Below are 20,941 nucleotides of genomic sequence, written 5' to 3' on the forward strand. Positions count from 1 at the left end.
GTATTCGGAAGGATACTGCCTCCAACTATGAAGACAGAGCCGAGCCTTCATGGTTAGTACCCATTGATAAGTCTTATCCGCCATGAATTTGTCCAACCCTCTTTTAAAGCCATCCAAGATAGTGGCCATCACTGCTTCTTGTGAGAGCAAATTCCATAGTTTTAACTGCACAGTGTGTGAAAAAGGACTTTCCTTCATCTGTCCTGAATGTTCCCAACATTCAGATTCGTTGGATGTCCATGAGTACTAGTGTTATAAAAAAGGGAGAAAAACTTTTCTCTATCCACTTTGTCCATGCCATGCATAATTTCATACACTTCTGTAACCTCTTACTCTCCTTTTCTCTAAACTAGAAAGCCCTAAAGGCTGCATCCTTTCCTCATAGGGGAGTTGTTCCATCCCCTTGATCATTCTGGTTGCTCTTTTCTTAACCTTTTCCAACTCTGCATTATCCTTTTTGAGAGGCAACCAAAACTGTAGACAGTATTCCAAATGCAGCCACACCATAGATTTATACAGCGGCATTATGATAACAGCAGTTTTATTTTCAACATCTTTCCTGATGATCCCTAGCATGGGATTTCCCATTTTCACAGCTGTTGCACACTGGGTCGACATTTTCATTTTGAGCTATCCACTATGACCCCAAGGTCTCATTCCTGATCAGTCACCACTAGTTCAGACCCCATGAGTATATATGTAAAATTAAGATTTTTTGCTCCAATATGCATAACTTTACATTGAATTGCATTTGCCATTTTACTGACCATTTTCTCAGTTTGGAGAGGTTCTTTTGGAGCTCTTTGCAATCCCTTTTTAACAACCCTGAACAATTTAGTATCATCAGCACACTTGGCCAACTCACTGCTCCTCCCAAACTCTAGTTCATATATGAAGAAGTTAAAAAGCACAGGTCCCAGTACCGATCCTTGGGGTTAAGGTCTCACTGTGATCTTGAGTACTTCCTTTACAGTCTAGAGACCAATCTAAGATGGAACTTGGGGCATGCGAGGACATATAATCAAGCTCTTTTATAACTTCTCTGTTTGTAAAAAAGTGAGTGATTTTTGTTTGTTTAAAGGGACATACACTTCAAAAGGGATGATGCCCTGACTCCTGTAGCCTTTTCTGGTGAGCACCATATTTTTTAATGAAAGTTCCGGTTTCCCAAGGTGAAAGTTTGAGCTATTTAAACTGTTTTCAACAGTGTAAATACCTCCGCCTCCATTTACACTGTTCGCTGCTCACTGTTGCTTGCAGCTTGAAGGGCACCATATCTCTTGTTACTTCTCTTCTTCTGCTCATATCATTATATGTATAAACATATAAAAAAGACTGCCTTGTTTTCTCTTGTTAAGCTAGAGGAGCTGGCAGATCTCATTCCTGCAGCATAGAGGTGAGTATAGATAACAAATTTAAAAATATAAAAAGCTGCCATAAATTGGATATAAATCACATCGAGCTCAGACAAAGTTAAAATAGCTGGAGTAAAAGTGAAAAGTTAAAAATGTAATTAAAAAAATTAAAAGTTAAAAATTAAGTTTTAAAAAGAAGTTAAAAAAAAAAAAACATACATAACACCAGAAGGACCATAGTTCAGTGGCAGAGTATCTGCCTTGCATGCAGAAGGTCCCAGGTTCAATCCTTGGCATCTCCAGGTAAGGCTAGGAGAGACTCCTGCCCGAAACCCTGGAGAGCTGCTGCCAGTCAGTGCAGACAGTATAAGGCAGCTTCCTATGTTCCTATGTTACCTACCCCTGCCCTCGAAACATACAGCTTGGTCCGAGACAGGCCAATACCAGATTCCCGGGCAACAGACAAAGATGAGAGAGGCCGGGGGCAGACAATACAATCCAAGATTCTGGAAGACCACAGAGGCAAAGTAAAGTAGTCAAGCAACCTACTGCCAGATTCCCTGGTTGGAGTCTGCTGGTAACTTACACATAAGAAACTTTATGTTGTTTTGGTTGTTAGTGGCACATTACATTATTTATTCATTTGAACATAATCACATAGAGCTAAAAGGTAAGATAAAGCAAATGGCATGCCGAATCCTTACAGTGAGGAAATGTGCAGTGGCACATTATATCAGCAAGAGTCAGAACATAAATCACATAGGGCAGGACACCAGATAATATGCTGTGCTTCCCCAACATGTCATAGTGTTATATTATGACCTCATGACTACAGTATGGGGTGCATTACTGAGGATTCCAGGAGAGGGAGGGGCATGGTAAAGACCACTTCAGAGAAAGCCTACTCCAGCTGGACTGTCCCTCTTCCCCACACCCCCAACTGGGTCATCTGACCACCAACTGCCTTGTGGGAATGCTCCAGAAGACTTTCTCTATGTTGATACTGTGGATTGAAACCACTCCTGCAAAAGGCATTTTTCCTTTGCAGACTCTACTCAATAGAGGACTGTCTCCCTGAATTAGGACACATGGCCACCCCACTTCCATTCCTGCTGATTAGGGACAATGACTCCATTTAAAAAACACTTTAAGAGCAATGCCAGGTGATTTCTATACGTGTTTGATTGCACACATGCAAAGCATCAGTTGACATTGTGGTCATCAGCCTGGCTCTTGCTGTTTTAAGTAGCAGTTTTGTCTCTTGTGTATCCCCAGACCTTTGTGCATTGGCATGTCATTTCTGCCGTCACTGTTTGAGATGGTTTGGCGTTAACAGCTCTTAATTGCAACAGTGTTGGCAATTAACCAGGAAACCTCTCAATACCTGGGCTGCAGCATGTGTATCATATTCTTTAGGCTCAGTCGATGTAAATATTTAACCAAATGTTTGCTTTCTGTTCAGGGTGAGCTTTGTGGGAGCCGAGAACGGCCATGTACTTTTCTTTGGAATCCCAAATAGTCACAGGGAGAAGCAAAAACTGCACTGCAGAACTCCTGATGTGAAACAGAAACTCTGGCATGTGTATCGTTAAGTTGTGCATCTAGAATTGCATACGTAACCGGCACAGAACTTCTCAGCATGGGCATCAAGGCATGGTAAGTCTGAGTGGTGAAGTTGCAACAATGAGACTTGCTGTGGGTAAGTTGTGCTGCACTTAGTCATTCTGGATTTTAGGTAACATCTGTATTGAATCAACAGCATACCATGGACTTAAGGGCAGAACGATGCATTCCCTAATTAAACATGGGATTCCCAGTCCCCTGTTTGCTTCTTAATGCTAATGTGGTAAAATGGAGGCAGTTGCAGAACATATTCAGCCAATATGAGAAAGGCGCTTAACCCCTTCTCCACGTCCCTATTTTCCCCTGCAAACAGAAATAAGCTGGGATGGGGAGGGGAACAGATCAGACAGGGGCATTTGCTGGGAAGAATCAGTGGAGGGGGGAAGGGTTAAGCAGCTATCTCTCCCCCCCCCTCTGCATTTTCACTAGTTTGGCAATTGGGGATTTAGGTTCTGCCCTGAGAAATGCTCATCTGATTGTGTGTGGTTGCTGGTGTTGGCAAGGGTTGTTAAGGGTCTGTCTCCAGGATTCATCGAGGTCTTGTTCCAAGCATCTTTTAGCTTTTGCATGATACTCGCACAACAACACCCTTTTAATTTTCAGCCCATTAAACTTTGACTCTGAAAGGCTGAGCATATTTGATGGGCATGGAGGGGGCAGGGAAGACTAGCCCCACTCCCTAACCCCTCTCCCCCTCACTTACTCTCCTCCCACCCCGCCAAGAGAAGTGAGCTGACTACTAAGAACAGAGCCCTTTGGGCTGTGGAAGGGCCTCCCCAGAGAGGCTCACCAAGTGCCTTCTTGGGAGTCTTTTTGTGGGCAGGTGAAGAACCTTTTCCTCTCCCAGATTTTAAAATCTGTGATCTTAAAATCTGATTTAAAAAAAACACAACCCACTGCTTGTTTATTATGAGTGTGTTTTTAGTGATACTGTGAACTTGGTTTTACTAGGTTTCTCTTTGCTGGAAATTGTAATGCTGCAACAGCTGTCATGATATACATAATGTTTTATTTTATCATTTTAACTTTATGAGCTGTGATGACCCAGAAAACTATGTTATTGGGGGCTGATATAAAGATCATAATAAATAAATATTCACTAATAGGCAAAAACCTTGCGATTTAAGAGCATACCTATAGCCAACAGATATTTCTATCAAACTTTAAAAAGCAGGGAAATTGGGCAGCTATAGTGAATGCATCAGGGGAACAGGAGCATGGCCGGTCCCAAAGGGTGGCCAGGTTGGGCCCTGGCCAATGGCCTCTGGAACTACAGAGGCCCCTGAGGGGTCCTCTCGATAGGGTGGGGGAGAAGTAGTGCTCCTTTTCCATGATCCGCAGCAGAGTAGCTGCTGTGGATGCAGGGAGGAAGCTTCTTCCGCCCGCCTGTTTGCTGGCTCCACCTACCCGTCTCTCCTGTCTTTTGCGGTTACACGGGCTGCATGCACAGGACTGCCATTAACCAAGATGGCGGCTGAGGTCTCGCTAAGGGGCTGAAGCCTCCGCCACCATCTTGGTTGATGGCAGTGATGCATACGTGTAGCAGCCCATGCAGCCTCAAAAGACATGAGAGACAGAGACAGCGAATGGATGGGAGGGAGAAGCTCCCTCCCTGCGAGAGACAGGTAGGCATGTGTAGGGTTGCCATATTCCAGTTCCACGAATCCGGGCAGGTTAATTTGCATATTATGCAAATTATTTGCAAATTATTTGCATATTAATATTTGGATTGTCCAGTTGTTTTGTTTTTGTGCCTAGGAATTACCACCAAAAACTGGGGAAAGATGTGAGAAATCTTTTTTTTTTAAAGCAACATTTTCAGCCTTAAATGCCTAGACTCTAGTTTCCAACACTATGGAGTATTTATTGATTGATTAAGAGAATTTATATCCTGCCCTTTTGCTGTTAAAAACAGAGCTCAGCACAGCTTACAAATATAATAAAAACAATAAAAATACACAATCAATATAAAAACATAATAAAAACACAAAATAGCAACAAACATAAAGTAAGTCAGGGCAGCAGCACGGTTAACCATAACATATACAATATATTTCAGAGATGTGGTGGGTGGAGAAAAACAAGCCAAAATGTTAGGAAAAGGAGTCTTTCACACCACATGTTCGGTTCTAAATACTGTTGCAGCAAGTTTTACAAGTTCCTCCAGTATCCACTGGTGCAGGCACTCAGACATTCAAAGTATCTGTATGTTTCTTAGGTTTTATAAAAGCAGAGCTTTGCTTAACTCAAAATTTCTTCTCCCTTTGATAACCACATCTACACAGGTTCCACCTCCATACTCAAAATGAAACTGAGCCTGGGAGTGTACAACAACCCCACACATACCTTGCTAATTCGATTATCAATGCCAGGATGTCTGTCGTATCGACTACTCTCCTGCTCCCCCCCCCCACACACCAGGCATCATGAAAGACCCAGTCCTGGGCTTAGAAAGAAAATAAATATCTGGTCCTCTTCAAAGTATTGATAAGCCTCTTGTTTTAATTGAAATAATAATTATAAATTCTTGTTCTTATCACTAATGGGAGTTAATTATCTTGCATATGCTGCTGTTGCTTCTATGGCTGTAATGGAGTGAGGTTAAAGATAAGTGAAATGCAAACAGGAAAAAAAAATACAGAAGGCAGTAACACTTTCCTAAATGTAATACCATACCAACCACAACAAGATTCCTATGAGTAAGGCAAAAAACTAAGCATCTCACAACCAGTCAGGATTCCTAACCAAAAACCAAAAATATGATAAATGAAGAAATATTTATATAAGCATGACTATCAAATATATTTATTATTTACACAAACTGTAAAGATATTTATAGTGCAATCCTAAATTTATTTATTCAGAAGCAAGTGCCAGCGTATTCAGTGGGGCTTACTCAAACAGGGACAGAAATGCAACCTCAAGTGATAAGCAACTTCATTCACACAACCCAAAATTCCGAATCATGCCACTTTACACTGTTTTGCAACTGTTTATACTTGTTTTTATGGTTATTGGATTTTAAATGGCTTTATTTCTTGTTGTGAGCTGCCTTGGTTTCCAACCCTACCTCACAGGGGTGTTGGAAAGACTCCATACACACACACGCACACACTGCAGATGTATAAATACATACAGCCCATATAACAGTTTATTGTCAAACCAGTTGGTTTTCAAAACACTGCCCAGGATCTGACTCCTACACACAAGAGGGGGAAAAACTGAAATGTATATACTTACCCAATTTATGAGATTTTCAGCTAAACAGGAGGGAAACCACCATTTTCTGGCCTTGCAATGAGGTTTTGCAGACACTGCCACCAAACAAACACTTCACTGATTGGCTGAAATCCTGAACGGGCGGGGTTAAAGCTACGAAGTGCTATACAGTAGTTTAAAAAAAGATTTAACGGGGGGGGGGAATGCCTGACGTTTTTATATATATCTCGAGAACCGCACCACCTAGAAACTTAATTTTTTTTTAAATGAAAGCTGAGAATCCGGGCCACCTAAGGGGCTAGCCGGGAGCTGGGTGGCATGCTTAGAATCCGGGTAAAACCCAGCTATCCGGGCAATATGGCAACCCTAGGCATGTGCACGTGTGTCAGGGCCCGGGACAAGATGCTGCCTGAGGGCCCTGACATGTCTGGTGCTGGCCCTGAGCAGGAGACCTGACCTCCTCTCTGAGATATCGTACTGCCCTACAAATTTGTAAAAATGCAAACACAATTTGGGTTGGTCTTTCACAGCCCAATTCACTTCCTGTGTAGCCGAATGGTGAAGTGAAGGTTGTAGTGAAGGGTGTTGAGAGTTGCTAGGAGAGGCCCTGTTCCCCTTACAGAGCTTCAATCAGAGTGGCTGACTGTTAAACCACTCTGGCCACTGGAGCTCTGTCAGGTGAATAGGAGTCTCCTCTCAGTATCCTTCACAAACTACACTTCCCAAGATTCTTTGGGGGAAGCCATGACTGTCTAAAGTGAAATAAAGGCCTGATGCGGGTGTGGCCCCCTGACTAGCTAAGCCAAGCAGCTGTGAGTCTGGCTTTTAGAACGCTGACAGTTGGTTCTTTCTGAGCATGCCCTGGCTTATCACTGAGTTCAATGCTAAATTTCTTCAAATTAATTAAAAATCAGCTAGGCATACTTTTAAACTGCAGAAGATGAAGGTTAGAGTGTGGGGCAACGTCAGTAATAGGATTACAGGTACATTGTGAACATGTCTGATTTTTAATTAATTTCAACAAATTACAAGAACTCTGATGGAAAAAAGTCCAAAAGGGGGTCTGTTTTTTCCTCTCTCTCTTTTTTACACTTTGAACTCTTGATTCTCTCTGAATGTTTTGTGTATCGCCATGAAAATTTAGAGGGCTGTTAAGCAAGCATTTCTGAGTTCAGGACTATAAGTTTTGTAAGGTTTTGTTTTAAAAGGAGCTTATGGGAAGCATCAGAATGGCATGAGGGGTATTTTCAATTTAACATTGCAGAATGCAAAAAACCCATACTGGCTATAGTATACAGTCACCCTCATGGCTGTATTAATATACCACCCATTCCTCAGACAAGCTGCTTCATCCCCTGCTCCCCAAGCATGCTGTGCTTCATACCACATATACAACAACCACAGTGTCTCTGCCTTGCTCATTCTGCCGTGATGCTGCTAGTGGTCCTGACAACCAAGCATAGAATAAGTTCTGAAGCCTGCCCCCACCCATGTACCTCCCTAGGCATGGGGGAGAAATTTGCTTTGGTTTGCATTTTAATCTACTCTTCCCAAAACAATGTGCAAACTGAAATTTTTGCCCTTTGAAATTCACACTTCTCCAGATTTTGTGATGCAGTTCTCCAAATGGATAATGTGTATAAAATGCTTATATTAGTGGAAAGTGTGTATAAAAATGCATGTATCACTGAAAATAATATTAAAATGCATTATATTCAGGAAAATTGCTTGCAAAGATGTGTGTATTATGCATGTCTCCTTTTTTATTAAACAGTTTATGATTGTTCTAAGTAAATAAAATAAATATATTAGGCAAAATTGCATACAAAAAGTATGTATCTAAACTGCTGAAAAATGTTCATGAGAATGTTTCAAAATATTTGCAGACTGTTGCCCCAATGTGGAGAACGAACCTGACAGAATCATAATCCATCTGTTTTCCTGCCAGCTTGCCTCTTAGCCGTAATAGCAATAGCCTCAGTAGTGAATGGGACAGTGAGGAGGCGACAGTGTATGTAGAACTCTTCTCTCATTTCCCTGACTTCACTTCCATCACTGAAGCATCGAAACAGGCAGAGCAAAAGGCAGGGCTGGGAACCCCATCTTTTCTGTGCCATTCCCCACTCCCCCCACATTGCCTTCTGCCTGCCTCTTCCTGGTTTGTTAGGGGACACACAGCACCAGACTGTTTTTTTTGGAGGGGAACACTGTGTGATGGTTTGCTGGTTTGGGGATGGGGGAACACTCCCTTCCCTTGAAACTCCCTCCCTTGTAATCCTGGACCTGCATTGTCCTATGGGTTATTCTTCATATGCAGCCTCATTCATGACTGAGTCTTTGGGAGCATTGTTTATTTGTCCTCTGACAGCCCTTCCATGTTACTACTGGGAAAAATCAAGTGGAGGTGGTCCTGGTTGGTCTACAGAACTTTGAATCAGGCCCTGATTGGACAAAAAGAAAAAAATACCAGGTTCTCATAAGCAAAAAGGTTTATGTTCCATTATAATGACCTTTGCCTGTCTCTTAATTGCAGTTTGCAGATGTTTAACTACAAGGAATGTTGCTTTCTGTCAATAAGGCTGACAGAAGTATTTAAGTCCAGGAGCGGCTTGTAGAAAGAGAACCAGGAGCGGCTGCTTCTTACAGAAGAGGAAAACAGATGGAAATAGTTCATAGTGCGGTCTTTTAACAACAACAAAAAGGAAGTTATGAATTGAATATAGTGGAGCACAGAGGATAAGAACATAAGAAGAGCCCTGCCAGATCAGGCCAATGGCCAACTAGTCCCGCATCCTGTTCTCATCAACCATGTTCTCATGGCCAACCAGATGCCTATGAGAAGCCCCCAAGCAGGACCTGAGCGCAAGAGCACTCTCCCCTCCTGCGGTTTCCAGCAGCTGGTATTCAGAAGCATACTGCCTCCAAACATGGAGGCAGAGCACAGCCATCATGGCTAGTAGCTACCGATATCCTCCATGAATTTGTCTAATCCTGTTTTAAAGCCATCCTAGTTGGTGGCCATCAGTGCCTCCTGTGGGAGCAAATTCCACAGTTTAACTATATCTTGGGTGAAGAAGGATAGAATGTTGAACTAGGACTGAGGAGACCTCGGTTCCTTGCTGAGCCATAAAACTCATCAGGTCACCTTGGACAAGAGAGGCACTAGCCTACTCTGTAGGGTTGTTGAGATAACAAAATGGGATGTCTCTTTGAGGTCTCTGGAGGAAGGCTGGGACAAAAATGTACAAATAAGAACATAGGGCCAGTAAGGCATACTCTGATCAAGTTCATGTCCAGAATGTAGGATACTCCATAACTGGGAGTAGCTCACACTGACCATCTCAGGATGTAACCCAATGAGCATGGGTAGTTTGGAGAAAGCGCCACTTAACAGTTAACCTTATTTCCACTGATAGAAGGGATTGGGTTACAGGCTTGTTAGAAGCAAATATTTATTGGGAATGAATTGCAAAACAAGCGCATTTTGTAGAAATTTGCAGCATGTCATTGTATCCTCATAACCACCCTGTGAGTAGGTTAGACTGAGAAATAGTGAGGGCAGGATCAAAAGGCTACCCAGTGAGTTTTGTGGCTGAATAGAGATTTGAAACCAGGATTCTCCAGCCCAGTTTGAATGCACTGTCGAGTATACTATTCAGGCTTTCTTTTAGACACCACATGGAAGCTCTTGTATTGCTCTTCTAGAAGCTCTTCTGGCTTTTTTGGCTGCTGTACTGTCAAAACCAACACAGGGAGATAGGAAGCAGCCACTTACTGAGCCAGACCTTTGATCCACCTAGCTCAATATTGTCTCTACACTGATTTGCAGTGTCTCTTCAGGGGTACCAGACAGTGGTCTTTCCCAGTCCTATCTGGAGATGCTAGGAATTGAAACTGTGGACCTTCTGCATGCAAAGCTTGTGCTCTACCATGAAGCTATGGATCGTCTCCTAAACTGATGGGCTTGAGGGAAACCAAGACAAGGAAGCTTCGGTTATGCTTGCTGAATGTTTGTACTTCTTTGTCTTATTGAGCCGTTCTCCAGGTTTTCCCAGCAGAAGCTGTGCTACGAAGCCTACAGAGCTCCTGAAACAACCTTAAGGGAATTGGAATCTTCATTTTGCTTTCAGATAAATGTTTATTTCCATTTGTGTTTCCTGAGCAGGCAATCAAGAAATGAAACCTGCACAAGTTCAATAGATCTGAAACTCATCCTGCATTATTCACTTCTTCCATCAGTAAGTAGACTACTTTGACTGGCCACTTATAATGATGGGCAGTCATACTGCTTGACATGTCCACATTCATTTTCTCCCTTCTTACAGATTGCCATCATTGTGGTGCTCTCCTGTCTTGAAAAAAGAGCTAGGAGAAGTCTGATAGATGTAAAATGGCCTCTTCTCAACGGGAGATGTGCCATTGTGATGTGAGTATTCTTGACAGGCACTTCACTGTAGCAACTTTAAACCGGTTCCAAAGAGACATCACTTGGATCTTTGGTCATTGGTTCACAGCAACAAGTTTTAGGCTGGAGAAACGAATGGGAGATTTGGCAGAAGAATGTGTATATGTGTGCACTGTATAACTGTTTTATTTTCTGTGGGTTCCTTCTTTTTTATTTATTTATTTATTTATTTATTATTTGATTTATATCCTGCCCTTCCTCCCAGTAGGAGCCCAGGGTGGCAGACAAAAGCACTAAGAACACTAAAAAAAAGGGTCATTTGACTGTGATAATACCGCTACCTTGCCAGGATGGAGGTGTGTGTGTGGGGGGGTTGTGCAACTAGTGTGTGTGTGTGTAGGGCTGATTTTTGTGTGGCTAGGATGCAGCCTACTTTAGAAAGGTACGGGACCAGCACCAAACTGTAGAAGGCCCTTGGGCACCAAACTGCAGCAGGCCCTCCGCAGTGGTGGCACGCTGGCATGCTAATGCGGCAACACGGGAAGTGGCGTGGCTGGGCCTATTTTAAGCCCATGCTGGTGGGGGGAGGGATGTTGCCTGGGAGGGTGGCTCCCATTCTGCAATCCATGCTAGCATCATGCTGTGAGGTGCATGGTCCACGACCCAATGCTAGCATGGACTGCAGAGCGGGAGCTACATCTACCTATCCCCAGCATCAGGGGCCCCTCTTAGCCACAAGGGCCCTTGGCCAGTGCCTCACCTGGCCACTCTCTGGTGCTGGGCCTGCAAAGGTACACCACCTTGAGCTCTTTGGAGGAAAGGTGGGATATAAATATAATCATGTGGTAGTGGTGGTGGTATTAGTAGTAGTATTAATAATATTGCTACTACTGTTAGTAGTACTTGTAATAATAATTATTTTAACCATCCTGAAGAGGGCATCCATTTGCTAAGGGGTTGCTGTTGCCTCCCGGTACAGTCTGAATGTCTTTTTTTCCCACAGACCCTTGGATTTTGTGGGGGCATTCCACAATCGGTGGTCTCTGGGTTTTGCCTTTGGAGCTACAGCCAACAAAGTTATGATTCTGTTTTCAGAAGGCTACTTCCCACTGCAAGTGCCTGAGTGGGCTCGAGGTAAAAGGCTCCTGCTGAGAAATGTCAGCCTGGTGCATAAATTAGTTTGGATCCTGACCAAGCCCCAGGTGGGGGAAGCAGTCTTCCCCAACCTGGTGCCCTTCAGATATTTGGACTACAACTCCCATCAGCCCCATCACCATCGTACGGCTGTGCTGGCTGGGCCTACCAGCTTCTACAGCCAAAGCATGTGTGCCACCATACAGTCCTGAACCTTCCTCATACCAGACTCCTCTGTATTTATATCTACTGCTGTGCTTTCCTCATATGGGGGTTTCATTATCCATTTTTCATCTTCTCACAGCCATTGTACTTCTAATTGGAGCCATGGAAGTGGGTCTTTCCTCCTATCCTTTCTTCGCTTGTCTTTCATCACATAACCAGATTGCAGGGGCAATGCTTGGATTCCTTTACACAGGAACTTGGTGAGCAACCTGAGTTACTGGTCTGAATGGCACTTGTGGGAATGATGAACGTTTGAGGAAACTGGAGGTAATGAGAGAAATTTCGTACAATGTGGGTCCACTGGTTATGTTATATCCAGGGAGAAAATGCGCTGCAGGGGTTGCCAATGCAGTTCCCGCAGATGCCAGTGTGCTCAACAGTACTTGCTATGGCACTTGTGAAAGGTCTCAATATCCCCTCTGAAATCCACAGTGTATGAGACTCTTTGCTCTTCCTGCTCAGTTCCAGTTACCCATTTGCTTAGCCTCTCCTACAATGGGTGGGATGACTGATGGGGGGGGAACTATCACACTATTTTGTGGAACACTCTTTTTCTGCTTGTTTAAATATGGCAGCCATTTTGTGTTATGCCACACACACCATAGTGTTTAAAGAAAGATTTAACAGTCGGGGGGACGGCTGACATTTTTATATATATCTCGAGAACCGGACCACCTAGAAACTTAATTTTTTAAAAAAAGTAAAGCTGAGAATCCAGGCCACCTAAGGGGCTAGCCGGTCGCCGGGTGGCATGCAAAGAATCTGGGTAAAACCCAGCTAACCGGGCAATATGGCAACCCTACCATAGTAGCTATTTTGTGACTGGTGATATCCATGGCAATTTCTCAAAATTCCGAATGTACTCATTGGCCCAGAAAGGTTGGCAAATTCTGACTGAACTGAAAATTGTTCAGAGTTCTCAGTACTGTAGAAATCTATTGACCCCCATCCCTTATTCTGAAAAGGTTACCTCAGAATACACTTGTCGCTCACCAAGTAAATACTCAGGTCAGATCTACACCATACATATAAAGCACTCTTATGCTAGTCATAGCTTCCTCTAAGGGTTCTGGGAATTGCAGCTCTGTGAGGTGTCTCCTAACAACTCTCAGCACCTACAGTTCCCAGGATTCTTTGGGTGAAACCATGACCGCTAGTGCTATCAGAATGCTTTAAATGTATGATGTTGATGTGACTAGCTTGCTAACTTTCAGCTGCTACAGGACCCTTGGTTGTTTTAGCTTCACTTTGTGATTCTGTAGCATTACATTTACTTCCAAGTCTGAGAAGTCCTGTGTCTCTGTATAGGACACTGTGAGGATTGAAGCATTGCCCACATGGCTCCAGGCCTGCTATGACGTATTCAAGCTTCTCCCAGCATGGTGCCCTCCAGATGCTGGCTGTGGCTGATGGGAGCTATAGTCAAAAACATGTGGAGGGCACAAGGTTGGGGAAGGCTGACTTAGGCTGTCCTATCTCTCCTTTTTTGTTCTTTGTTTTGCAGGTTTGCAGTCATAGTTGTGCACAGTGCACAGTGCCCACATGGACAAGTGAGTGTGTGTGCCTATGTAATAATGCTAAGATGTTTGATGTCACATATATGTATCAAGATATGACTTTTAGCCATGTTCAGGAATTTAATCATGTACAATGAATGAGGGCACTCCAGACTGCTGCTATATTCGGGTGGGACTCAGTCACACATAGGCAAATTCAGGTTGTACAATTATAGTGGACTGGGAGGTCTTGGGCAACAAATCCAATTCCCCCACGAGATAGGGGACTTTTTGTGATAAAGAAACTGAGGGGAAAATACCTTGGAAAGTGTGGGATACCACTTACTTTGACACAGCATCATCTAACCACCCTCCAAACAAATCAGAGTGAATGCTCAATAAATAGATTGTTTGGAAGTGCCCTAACACTATATAATGAATGCATTTTTCCTGAATGCCCAAAGTACTTTGCATATATAATCTTGGGATTTCTTGAAGTGCAGATAGAATTATTGTACCACTCCTGGGGTAAAAATGTATTAAAAAATAGGGAAGGGGAAGGGTTGGTTATAAGATTGTGCTTGACTTCAGGCTACCTGGTGAATTTGTACAGTAGGGCCCCGCTTCTTGGCGCCCTGCTTTTCAGCATTCTGTTAATATGGCACCAGCGGGGCGATCAGCTGGAGGGGGGGCTGGAGCTCCCCGTGCTCCTGCTGATCTTGCCGGAGGAGGGGAAGATTACCTGTAGAGCGCTACAGCTGATCTTCTCTTCTGGTGCGATCAGACTCCCGCGCTCGAGCTGATAGCGCCGGAGGATGGGAAGATCAGCTGTAGTGCACTACAGCTGATCTCCTCTTTGGGCCTGATCAGACTCCCGTGCTCAAGCTGATTCGTGAAGGACTGGTAACTTAGAGTTTCGTTTCAGCCCTTTTTATTGCCACTTTTAAGGCTAGACTCAGGGAGTGGGTTTCCCTGAGGCATGATACATTCAGTTCTGTCATCTGTTAAAAGCTTGACTCAGTGGAGGCTGAACACTTCTAAGGAGAAGACTATTTCTACAAACAGATGCCTTTCTTTCAGCAGTTGCCTTTTTGCTTACAAAAAAGGAGGGGGGAAGCCGCTCAGACTTCCCAGCCAGCTGTTCTCAAAGAGAGAGAGAGGGAATGTTCCCTCGTCAGTGAAGGGAGGAGGGAGTAAGGGAGTGAGGGGTAGGAGAGTGAAGGAAACTTCAACCCCTGAAGCAGTCTTACATCAGCTACGAAACATACACCTCTAACTGGGTTTTTTCACTGCACAATAAACCTTTCATCTCCCAATGTTTACATTTGCCGCCCTGGGCTCCCGCTGGGAGGAAGGGTGGGATATAAATCAAATAAATAAATAAATAAACAAAATATTTTGTTCAACTTGGAAACCTTGAAAGGGTCAAAATAAGGAAAATAACAGGGAGCCCATAACGTGATGCTGGTGAACGAGGAGAGAAGTGGCCACCGTCTGCTGATTGGAAAGCAATTTGGTCTTAGGGCCTGAGAGGGAAATAATTGGGAATCTGCCTGGGAGATAGAAATGAATATTTGCAGCATCAACGGGTACCCCATTTAATCCATCTTTTTCTGCACAGATTATGGGGGACTATGAAAAGATCATTTTTTACTGGCCCTCCTTGCTCTGCCAGGTTTTCCTGCTAGGCAGGTTTGTCCATATGTTTGTGACAGCATCATGGCTCCAGGCCCGGCTGGATCTTCTAAATGTGAGTATTCTTAGCAAATAGCACATTCATCTTTGACTCCTAATAATGAACCCTCTCCCCCAACCTGACCCTTTTGCATATCTTCTTGCATGGATTTTTTTACAGTTTCAGTGCCTTACTCTAAAAGAAGACTGGCATCAACATTCTTTTCCGCAGTGCCAGCAGCTTTGGGCTACATGGCCTGCCTTACACATGTACAACTGTTTTTTGTTTTGTTTTTTTACAGGTGTATTCTGCACCGTGTAATTGATGCAATAATAGTGCATTAGTGGTGGATTTATACTGGAGCTTCCGCACAACATTCCGCTTTATTTGTTGTTTTGCGATGCTTCCCCAGTGTTACTGCACTATTGTTGTCTGGAGAGGCACTCTTACGCTACAGTGCAACAAAAGCGGGACAAAAAAAATCTGATCACCTGCAATATAAAATGTTACAGCATTTTAGCAGGAAGTTACAGGACATGCATTGACTGGAAGCAAAGTGGTATAGCGTGTCCTCTCTGAAACTTTTACAGGTCCAAAAGTATTGAAAGTGGGATTGTATAATAACTGTCCCAGTACCATCATGAGTACAAACTGTGAATGAACAATAATAAGGGTGCCTGGAGGGGCTCCAAGTTGACATTGGATCAGCTCTTCAGTCTTCCTTGTCCCCTTGTGCTTCAGGTGGGCTGAGCATCCTTCATCTTCCTGGAAAAAAATTGCAAAACAGTTCCAGGAAAAGTGAAGGAGGTATGTTGTTCATGTCCCAGGCACCCACCATTGCTGTTTTTCCTTGCCCCTCCATATCCTGGAAACGTTCAGATCAGTAAAAATGCTTTTAAATCACTTTTGGATACAATGTTACGTCTGTCTTCAGCCTTACACAAGAATGCAGATTGTAAAATATAATAAAAAATCTGTTCCTATTCTCTTTGAAGAGAGATAAAAGAAGGCTTCTTTGAGCATTTTGCAGACAGCTTTTAAATATTTTTTAAAATGTTCTCTGAAAAGTCTTCTATTTTGAACAGGGAACCACAGCTCTATACGAATTATATTTCTTAAATATGAGCTTAGTCTCCTGACACTTTAGCATGTTCTTGATTTCAAAGTGTGCTCTCTTTAAACTGTCTATCCCTCAGAGGATCAACTCTGGCCCTCTTTTCAGACTCCGGCTGCATACACACCATACATGTAAAGGAAATGAATCCTGCGAACTCTAATTTGTTAAGGGTGCTGGGCGTTGTAGCTCTGTGAGGGGTAAACTACTGTTCACAGGATTCTTTGGGAGAAGCAATGTTTTTTAAATGTGTGGTGTGTATGTAGCCTCTGTCAGCTGAAAAGTGTGATCTCTGGAATAATAAGCATATTTTTCCTTCTCCTGGCAGGAGAAGACCTCTTTCATGGAGGGACATCAGGCTCAGTACATTCAGCAACTGTTGAGGAAGCGTCCACTGCAGTGAGGATGGTCATTCTACCCCATTCTACAAATAGGCATTTGCCTTTTTGGTCTGGAAAAAAACCACAGAGCAGGATCTTCATTTTAGGATTTTGTACTCTCCAGCTGCCCCGACATACTAGGGACAGCCTTGTTTCTATCCTGAGTTCACTCTGCCCTTTGGCTTTCGCTAGTTTGCCTTTGGGGGAGATGTTGGAGCTATTTTTTTAAAATGTTCCTTGTGTTTACACTTCCAGTTTCAGCTTCTTCTCCTGGACTTCTAGTTGTTAAATATGGGAGTGGGAGATGAATGTACCTCCTTGACTAGGGGTGAGGGAGAAATTTAATTCAGTTTGCATTTAAAGTCAAATTTATCAAATCCGTACTTGCTGAAACAATCCTTCAAAATTTGCACTTATCTGAATTTTGTGAGGCAGTTTGCCAACCAGTTTTCACAAAAATGCATATGTAAGGGGAAAGTGTACACAAAATGAATATATTGGTAGAAAATTGCTTGCAAAAATGTGTACATTGTTCAGAACTGCATACAAAAATGTATTTATTTGGAGAAATTCACACTAAAATGCTGAAGAATTTTCATGAGGATTTTTTTTTATTTTTGGAAAAAAATATTAAATTGCTGCAGAAATGTGGAGAGCCCAATTTAAGATTAGAAAAAGGAGAAATGGAGAGAACTGAAGTTGATAGATCCTTCCACCCCTAACCTTTACTCTAGTGCCCTTGTGTGTCAATGAATGCATGTGGACACCAAGCAACATTGCATTGTTCTCTTCCACCTCCCTCCCTCGAGGCAATAAATGAGATGCAGCCATCTTGTAACTAGGGGTGCTTCCAGACTGTCACAATTTTGGTGTGGGATTCAATCACATACTAGCAAATCCCAGTTCTTGTGCAACAAATATACTTCCTCCGAAATCATACTTCTTGTGTTAAGGAAAGTGACAGGGAAATGTGCTGGAAAGTGTGGGATAACAATTGCTTGATGCAGCATTGTATAATCTCCCTGCAAATAAATCAGAATGAATGCTCGATAAATGGGTCAATAAATCCATCTGTAAGTAGGGATGGGGGAAAATATTGATTCTGTTCTCATGTAAAGGCAAACTTGCTTAATAAAAAAGCATTAACTACAGTGCCGCCCTGGACTCCTGCTGGGAGGAAGGGCGGGATATAAATCAAATGATTGATTGATAAATACATACATACATACATACAATGGACTGTAACCAGCTGCCAGTTTATTGAAATGACCACTGAACTGGCACCAAACTGTGAACTATATCCCTACCTGGGAGTAAACCTCACTGAACACAGGGTGATATATTTCTGAGTAAATATGTGTAAGATTGCACGGTTAATGTTCCATTAAATATTTTTAAGGAAATCAGTATAATCAGTTACTAATATATACTGGAAGGTGGCAGCAAAGCACAGGCGACTGCAGGGCATGTGTACAAAAAACATACTGCAGATGGAGAAGAAGCAAGGATCCAGTGATCCATAGTGTGAGGAAAGGGCAGTTAACATATACTTGTGTCCCTGTTTTTCATCTGGGAAATCTTGGATGGTCAAAAGAGGGCCTAGAGGAAAGTACTGTTGTTATTAATCCACAATAAGCTTGTTCTATTTGCTCTTGCAATCTCATGCGAAAGTACATTGCTACACATAAAGCAGAGCATATTGGCTTCCCCTTTCCTCTTTGACTTTCCTGTGGGCCCTGTGTCTCAGAGCTGTATTTCCTGATACCTTATCCACCATTCTTTGGCAGGGGAAAATAATATCCATTGACTGAGGACTCCAGGCAACCAGTTTGTTGAGCATTCACCATGATTTGCCGGACTAAGCTTGCATGAAGCATATAAGATACCTACTCTTTATTATTTGTTCTGATTTGTTTGCAGGGAGGTTAATGAGCATTCATCCTGATTTGTTTGCAAGGAGTTTATATTACATCCTCTCAATTGATTGTTATCTCCTTTTAGTGCATTTGCCCATCGCTTTTCTTACCACGAAAAGTCCAGGGTATTTTTTTTTTATTTGAAAAGTGGATTTGTTACACTAGAGTGCTTTAATGCACTTTAATCATGCAAACTTACATTTCTTTTGCGATGAATCCCTTCCACAAAACAATGACAGTCCGGAGTCAACCGAAGAGTAAGGAGGCCTAATAAGATGGTAATTGTGCCCAAAGCCTGCAGATGCTGCTGGATCACAGTGGCAAATGGGCACCTGTTGAGGATATTTATTTAGGTCCAAATTTTGCAGTGGGATGGAATTAGAAGGATGATAGATCATGAGCAGGGAGAGCATTACAAGAAACACTTTCTGAGAGCAAATTCTGTTCCCTTCCATTGTCACCCATCTCTTCAGTGCTGTTTATAAGTTCTTTCCTACCAACAGGCAGGCTCAGAAATCCTGGATCCCATGGAAGGTCTATGAATGGGACCCTTATTTTCAGTTCCCCAGCAGAATGATCAGTATGGCTGTCCTTGCCATAATCTGCCTCTACATGGTAAGTAAACGATTTTCTGTTTCTTCCGGGGTGAGTGGAAAGACATTTTGGAATGCTATTATCATCCCTTTGGGTAATATCACCTACATAATATCTTCCTGTCCAAGGACAGTTAGCAAACAACATTAACTCTCCAGTGTAAGTTAGAGCAGCCCAATTTAGTGGTTTCCAGTGGGGCAGGTGTGTTAGTCTGTTGCGGCAAAAACGATAAGGAATTTTGAGGCACATTAAAGACTAACAAATGTGTTATGTCATGAGCTTTCATGGGCCAGATCCTACCTCATCAGTTGCATAGAGTGTTTTCTTGTGTTGCTGGTATAACTTCACATAGAGCACGTTTGTAAAACAGTGAGATCAGATGAAAATGAAATGCCAAAAGTACAGATAGTGATCATTATGTTATTAACAGTGACATTTTCACAAAAATGTGTAGCTGATCACACAAACATCTTGGTATTGGTAAGCTAACTGTAGTGTGATAAAAATCCATTATCCTGATTCAAGCCACAGGGGATAGAATTGAACCTCTTGATCAACTGTAATTCAGTGGTTCCATATGGAATAGGTTTCATTTTAATGTTTCCCAGAGGAAGCTGTGAGATAGCAGTGCAGAGACAGTTTCCTTTTGGAAGGGGCAGGGGGAAGAGTGCTGCATTCATGAATGGTGTTTGGGAGTACTACTCTTTTGTTTATTTACAAAGACACAAGTTGAGCAGGTTGCAAGAAAGCAGGCACAGAGACAAGTGGTTCTAGTACTAGCTGGAAACCCCTTAATGCAGCAATCTTTCCCACCAAGGTGTCAAAAAAACAAAATCAAAAACAAAAAAAACCCAGGCAGGTGGGTGTGAAAGGTCCCTATAATGGAGGCCTTGTGCACATTCCTGCCTTGGTAGTAGCCCACCTATCAAATTTGGCTTGCTGGGAGTGGGGAGGATAAGGATCTAGCCCACCACCCAGATCCAGTTCCCCACACTTGCTCCAAGGAGTCTGAGACGAGTCATCAGAGTCTGTTGGCAGCTGTGTTTCCTCAGGGTTCAGGGAAGGAGATGTGGGCTTTAGTGACGAGGTTCCACATGTGAAAGACCAGGGAATATAGATCCATCTTCTTCTTGCAGCTGCCATCATAATCAGACTTTGCTTCTAAAGATTCCTCTTCTGGGTCCATGCCACTATCGTATGCTAAGACTCTTAGAAGAAAGTCCTAATACTCATACACATAGGGGTCACCTAAAGAAATTCAACATTCAGCATTCTTGGATGGTCAAAGGAGGTGACAAAGGAATTTGGGATTGTTGTTTGCTCCTGAGAGTTGCTGAGGTAATCGCCCCCGGCCAATCTTGGGGTACACACACCTTGGCTCAAGCATGACTAAAGGTAGCCATGACTAAGTCCTATTGAAAGGAATTTTAAGTTGGTTATGATTAACTTGTTTGATTGGTTTCAGGGATAGGAGAACCTATGGCCCTCCAGATGTCGTTGGACTCCAACTCCAATCAGCCCCAAGCCAGCATGGCCAACGGACAGGGATGATGGGAACTATAGTCCATCAATATCTGGAGGGTTCCTCATCCCTGAAGTAGAACATAGTTATGAACAAATTTAGCTGGATCTGGATCACTGCACATGGCACACTGGCATGTGATCAATTACTGTGAGATCCCATGCTACTCCAGAAGTATCTGTAAGATGGGCCTATCTAGACTGAGCAAATTATGTGATTCTTTCCTACAGCATCATTGCCTGGCCCAGGAGTCCTGTGATAGTGGTGTGGAACAAACTTATGT

The 20,941-nt window shown here is 42.9% G+C and overlaps 1 protein-coding gene across 3 annotated transcripts in view; it reads left to right on the plus strand.

Moving 5' to 3' along the window:
* Positions 1 to 2,694: 2,694 nt before the first annotated feature.
* The window catches only part of LOC133388306 (stimulated by retinoic acid gene 6 protein-like), a 47,811-nt gene continuing 29,564 nt past the window's right edge, over positions 2,695 to 20,941 (plus strand). For 2 of the 3 annotated variants that reach the window (XM_061634289.1, XM_061634305.1), the window contains exons 1-8: positions 10,191 to 10,435; positions 10,523 to 10,623; positions 11,606 to 11,736; positions 12,041 to 12,161; positions 13,466 to 13,511; positions 15,079 to 15,207; positions 16,575 to 16,645; positions 19,046 to 19,157. In XM_061634289.1, the coding sequence (XP_061490273.1) occupies positions 10,205 to 10,435; positions 10,523 to 10,623; positions 11,606 to 11,736; positions 12,041 to 12,161; positions 13,466 to 13,511; positions 15,079 to 15,207; positions 16,575 to 16,645; positions 19,046 to 19,157 (942 nt within the window). In that variant the 5' untranslated portion in view covers positions 10,191 to 10,204. Of the gene's footprint in view, positions 3,012 to 10,190; positions 10,436 to 10,522; positions 10,624 to 11,605; positions 11,737 to 12,040; positions 12,162 to 13,465; positions 13,512 to 15,078; positions 15,208 to 16,574; positions 16,646 to 19,045; positions 19,158 to 20,941 lie in introns of those variants that run through there. The other variant, XM_061634297.1, reaches the window with a different exon arrangement.

Source organism: Rhineura floridana, chromosome 1 (assembly GCF_030035675.1).
Source record: "Rhineura floridana isolate rRhiFlo1 chromosome 1, rRhiFlo1.hap2, whole genome shotgun sequence".
Lineage (NCBI taxonomy): Eukaryota > Metazoa > Chordata > Lepidosauria > Squamata > Rhineuridae > Rhineura > Rhineura floridana.